Below are 4,956 nucleotides of genomic sequence, written 5' to 3' on the forward strand. Positions count from 1 at the left end.
TGTTACAGAAGAAAACGACAATCCCTTTGTCCTCTGGCCACTTAGGGAGAAGTACGCCGACCACTCATCACTGAGCGCGGGATTCCTCTGGCCATTCTCCCATTGGGTCATAAGACTTGTGGTCGAAGGGAGGCTGGCAAATGCTTTCAGCACGTGCTAGGCGCCCAGCGCCTCCATCCTGACGTGTCATCCTCACCTCCCAGGAGACCAGCGCCCTCAGTACCTTCCTGCCTCCTGCTCCACCCACTTTGTACACAGTCAGGGCTCAGGGCTGTGACTCTAACCGGAAAGGGGAGGTGGGACAGGAGGAGGTGGGACGAGAGGCTTGACAGAGGTATACACGCAGCATCACCTTCAGCCACCAACTCGCCATCTGCCGGGATGGCCTTTGGGCTTGGCAGCAAACCACAGGAGGCCCTCGACCCCATTGGTTACACCTCGAGGGGGCGGGCAAAGAAGGCGCGTGCTGGATGGCAGGAACCGGACCAATGAGGAGGCGCAGCGCTGGCAAGCTGAAAGCTTCGCGAGATTTGCTGCCATCGCCTGCGCGTGCTGCTTTAGGGCGCGCTCCAGACGCCGCCCGCCTCGCATGCCCTGACCGTTACCGCCGCCGCCCCCTCGACCTGGTTGATAAATCGTCGCCGCCCCAGGTCCGCGGCCACCCAGGTCGCGACATGAGCTCCTCAGATGATGAGGCGGCTGTTAGGGGAGTGGGTTTCAGCTCAGAGTGCGGGGAGCACAGAAGCGGCCTTGAGGTCCGCTCCACAGCTCTGCAGGGACCCAGCCCCGGCCCTGAGCCGGGGGCAGCGCGAAACGGCGAGGGTGAGGGTGGGGATGGCTTCCTAGATCCTGAGTGCTTCGAGTCAGAGCGGGAGGTAACGGAAGCGGGAGGGCAGGTGCTGTGTGGCCGCGAAGGCCGGCCTGGTTCCCCGGCCGACGACCAGGGGGACGTCCTGCAGCTGGCTGACGAGTCAGTGGCGGCCATCCTGCAGCAGCTGGCCAACCTGGACTTGCTGGGCATCCGCAGATGCCTGTCCCCGGAGAGCTACGTGGTCGGCGAAGGGTCTCCCTTGAGGGCCCTCGAGGAGCGACCCGGCAGTCGAGGCGTGGCCGCCCAGAGGGTTGGGGAAGAGGCACAGGCTGAGGCCAGCCCTCTCGAGGTTGGCAGGCTCGAGGCGTGCCGGGCCCGGGGAAACCCTAAGAGAGGCAGTAAGAGTAGGTTGAAGGTGGCTGTGGATCGCCAGCGGCCCCCCTCAGAAAGCCCAGCCGGGCTGCTGTCCGACTCCGAGTCCTCTGATGAGTTCAGTGAGATAGAGCTGATGAGGGTGAGCATTTATGGCAAAGACGGAGGACAGGCCAAGCTCAACAGCCCCAAGGGCCCCGGGGACACACCCAAACACTCAAAAGTCCAAGGCAGGGAGAATCTCCTTAACGTGCCAGGCACTTGCCAGTCCTCGGCTCTGCGAGGATTAATCTCGGTTGTGGAAAGGCAGGTCAGGCAGGGCTATGCAGAGCAGGGGGACATCTCTCCCTCTAAGAAATTGCAGAGCATGCTCAAGGAGAAGGGGGGCAGCCTGCCCAGGTACCCGAGAGTAGCAGTAGCACCAGCTACTGCAGCTGCCACTACAGGCAGCCTACCGCGGCCCAATCCTAGGAGGAAGGGGGTCCACGAGAAGAAATCCCTCAGGGGCGTCTCCAAACCTGCCCCGGGGAGAACCTTCCCTTCCTGGGAGCAGGGAATCTCGGCCACTCCCCTGGATCCGGTCACCTTCCCCCCAGTCTCCGGCATCCCGCTGCTTGAGAGGTCCAAGAAGTATGCCTTGGTCCCTTCGGGAGCCAAAGAATCCAAGCAAACCGGCGCTCGGAAGAAATCCATGGCTAGGCGGGCACGGGAGTTGGTGGCAGCAATGGCGGTGTCCGGAGAAGACAACGACCCAAATAGAGACCCATTCCCAAAGGGCCAAGTGAGTAGGCCAGGCCCCTCCTCGCTCCCCCCTCTTCCCCCTGCCATCCTCCCCAGGACACAGGTCTTCACCCGTGCTCCCTCTGTCCATCCCCCAGGGGTGGTCATTGGGTGGCCCTCGGTCACTGGGTCATTAGGATGCCAGATTGGGGTCTTTTACTAGGGACAAACGTTAAGGTAGCACTTTGGGTGTGCTGGGCTGGGTTCTCCACCCTTGGCCTGTTTCCAGCCAGGCTGGGGCTGGAGTAGAAGGGAGAGCTGGTAGCTGAATTGATTTGAGGGGCCCCATAAAAGATTCACAGAGCTTCGGTGTTTAGACACATCACTTTCCTGAATCCTACTTCCTAGCTGATCCCCAAACCTTCCTTGCAGGGGCCCCAGGCTTTCTCAGTGCCACACTGTTGTCCCCAGCTCAGCTCTGCCTGCTGGCCTGGGGCTGACTTAGAGGGAATGTGCTGAAGAGATCAGCCTTTCAGTTTCCTTTCCAGTTCCCTGCCTCAGCTCGGTCTTGAATCACACGAGGTCTCACACACACAGACATAGACATATAAATGCACTGGTACACACAGGCGCACGCACACACACACATCCTTACTCCAGGTCAGTGAGAAATCTTTGTTCTTAGCTGACCACTGACAGGGCACCGGCGTCTTGTCCACGGGTGCGTCAAGGAGAACCCAGCAGCACCAACGTCAACATCAGAGGCGGGCAGGATTCAGGAAACTCAGAGCCCGTGGCCATGAACAAGGGAGAAGTCATGCCCAGAGGGCCTGGCCCCTCAGGTGAGTGTCCTGGGTTTTGATATGGGGGCAGGGAACCAGGGGTGAGGGCAGAAACCTCTGTCTCTCTCTCTCTCTTTTCTGGGGCCTCAGCCTTGCTCTCAGGCTGCTTCTTCCATGGGAAACAGGTGTCAGCAGGGCTAGCCCTGGCCCCATCACCTTCTGTGTGGGATTTGTTTGGCAGGGGTGATCGGTGGCAGTGCCCCAACAGCTACTCTGGGCGTAGACCTGCAGGCTAATAGCGTTTTCTGTGAAGTGCTGTTCGCCCACATTGCTCTCCCAGGTGCTGGCCGTGGCTGCCGCTCTGGGAGGCTCGAACCCAGAACCACAGTCTTTCGGGACCATGGTGGTAAAATGGCTGCCCCTGAGGAATAGGAGGGGCAGGCCCAGAGAGAAGGTTTGGGCTGCCTGCCGGGCAGAGCCGGGGAGGCTTGATGCTAGCAGAGGGTGGTACTGCCTCACCTCACGTTAGACCCTGCTTGGCCCTTTCCACCTCACTGGGAGCCTGGGAAGCTGGATTGTGTGTCCTTTCCCTGTCAGGTGACCGCGAACCAACTGACCATCCCCCAAGACCGAAAAGGCGGCAGCAGCCAGCTGCAAGGCAGGGCTGTCCTCGGGTAATGCTTCTTCTGGCTCCTGGAAATGCACACCCAAACCCCATGGTGGGATCTGGGTCCAAGTTCAACTGACATGTGTGGGCACCCCCCCCCGCCCCCCGCCCCGTCCCCATCCCACACCCCAGGGAGGGAGCCCACCTCCTTTCCTCTGAGGAAAGTCTTTCCCTTGCCAGTCTAGACACCTGGCTTTGGGATGGAGGGCCCGGGGGGAGAGGAGGAGGGGAGGCGGGTGTATACTAACCGTTTCTCTTCCTGCTGTGTCTGCTGGCCTAGTGTCTGGTGCTACAGAGAGAAATAGACGACCTTAAGGAGCAACTTGGTATGAGGAACCAGGGACAGAGAGCAGTGGGTTCTTAGTGCAGAAGTGGGGTGGGCCCTTGGGGTGGGTGGGCTGCCGGTGCAGGAGGCCTCGTAGGGACCAGCATTCCTGTGGGGAGGAGAACCTATCACGCCTGACCCTGGAGGGGGCGGTGCATGTTCAGCTGGGCGTGTGGACAAGGAGCAAAGTGCTGTGTGGACTGCGTGCACACTCTGCCAGCCAGGCGAGTCCTAGAGAGCTCCTTCTGATAGGACTTGTAGAGATGCCTTGTTGATCTGGTGTGGCCTCGGAGGTTCTTGTTGGATTGTTTGTGAGACAATTTTTGAATGGTCTGGGCGTGGCCCCGACCTTGAGAGCTGCTGGCACATTTTGTTTCCTTTTAGGAAATGGCTCCACATTTAATTCCGGTAGTGGGGAGTGACGAGGCCCAGAGCTCTTTGCATCGGGGCTGGGGGTATGTGGGTTTCAGGTTGCAGGGCTAGGTGGTTCCCCACGGGGACAGGGGGACAGGCTTCTATGTCCGTCTGTCTAGAGCACCTGTTTATGCCTCTCCCTGTTGCAGCCTCCATGCAGTACCAGGTTGACAAGTTCCGGATCCTTTGAAGTGAGTGTTACACACCCCACACCCCTTCCCACAGTCCTGGCTGTTGAGCAGGGCCGTGGGCTGGCCCTGGCTTGAGGCTCTTCCCTGACTCTGCTGTTTCACAGGTTGAGCCCAGTATCTTCCGGCAAGAGGAGCAGCTGTTACCTCCGGGGCCGACGAGCTGTGGCCAAGCTTGTTGCCTCCTGTTCTGCCTCCACCAGGGCATCCTCTGCCCCTTGTTTTGCCCCCTGTCTGCCCCAGTTTCACAGCAGTTTTTGATTAAAAGGCTTCTCATATTCTGTGTTCTGTCCTCTCTCTGGGGGGTAGGGGTTGGGGGAATGGGGCAAGGCCTGGTGGGGAGCCACTCCGTATCAGAGCCTGTTCCACAACAGTACCTCTGGCATCCTGTGGGGGGCACTCTGGGTCAGCCTGTGCTACCATCCAGGCCGTCAGGCCAGCGGAGCGCCCCTAGTGTGTGTTCTGTGTGGGCTCTGTCTGGCCACCTTGGCACGTCCCTCCTTTTCCCTGAAGGCCCTCTTCTAGTTCTCTAAACACCCTCCTCTGGGGTTTAGGAGTTTCCATTCATTGCTGCCATTCTGCCTCCCTGTCAGAAGGAAGTCATGACCCCCTTACAGAGCTCCAGTCTTTCACCCTTCCCTCACTGCACTCATTGTCCTGCTTACCCCGACCACTCT

The 4,956-nt window shown here is 59.8% G+C and overlaps 1 protein-coding gene across 1 annotated transcript; it reads left to right on the plus strand.

The window, feature by feature from the left end:
* The first annotated feature begins 588 nt into the window (after nucleotides 1–588).
* Nucleotides 589–4,557, plus strand: LOC145535515 (uncharacterized protein CXorf49 homolog). The gene is made up of 6 exons (XM_081563961.1): nucleotides 589–1,964; nucleotides 2,589–2,745; nucleotides 3,283–3,359; nucleotides 3,633–3,678; nucleotides 4,241–4,282; nucleotides 4,387–4,557. Exons 1-5 carry the CDS (start codon nucleotides 675–677, stop codon nucleotides 4,279–4,281), a joined length of 1,611 nt encoding a protein of 536 aa, XP_081420087.1. The 5' UTR covers nucleotides 589–674; the 3' UTR covers nucleotide 4,282; nucleotides 4,387–4,557.
* The last annotated feature ends 399 nt before the right edge of the window (nucleotides 4,558–4,956 follow it).

This window comes from Giraffa tippelskirchi, chromosome X, assembly GCF_054371585.1.
Source record: "Giraffa tippelskirchi isolate mGirTip1 chromosome X, T2T-mGirTip1v1.2.pri, whole genome shotgun sequence".
Lineage (NCBI taxonomy): Eukaryota > Metazoa > Chordata > Mammalia > Artiodactyla > Giraffidae > Giraffa > Giraffa tippelskirchi.

What these genes read in the sequence shown, in the direction of transcription:
- LOC145535515 (XM_081563961.1), top strand. Translation starts at nt 675, where the DNA reads ATGAGCTCCTCAGATGATGAGGCGGCTGTTAGGGGAGTGGGTTTCAGC. An exon ending in CAGAGGGCCTGGCCCCTCAG is followed by an intron (nt 2,746 to 3,282) that starts GTGAGTGTCCTG and finishes TTTCCCTGTCAG; the next exon opens with GTGACCGCGAACCAACTGAC. An exon ending in CAAGGCAGGGCTGTCCTCGG is followed by an intron (nt 3,360 to 3,632) that starts GTAATGCTTCTT and finishes CTGCTGGCCTAG; the next exon opens with TGTCTGGTGCTACAGAGAGA.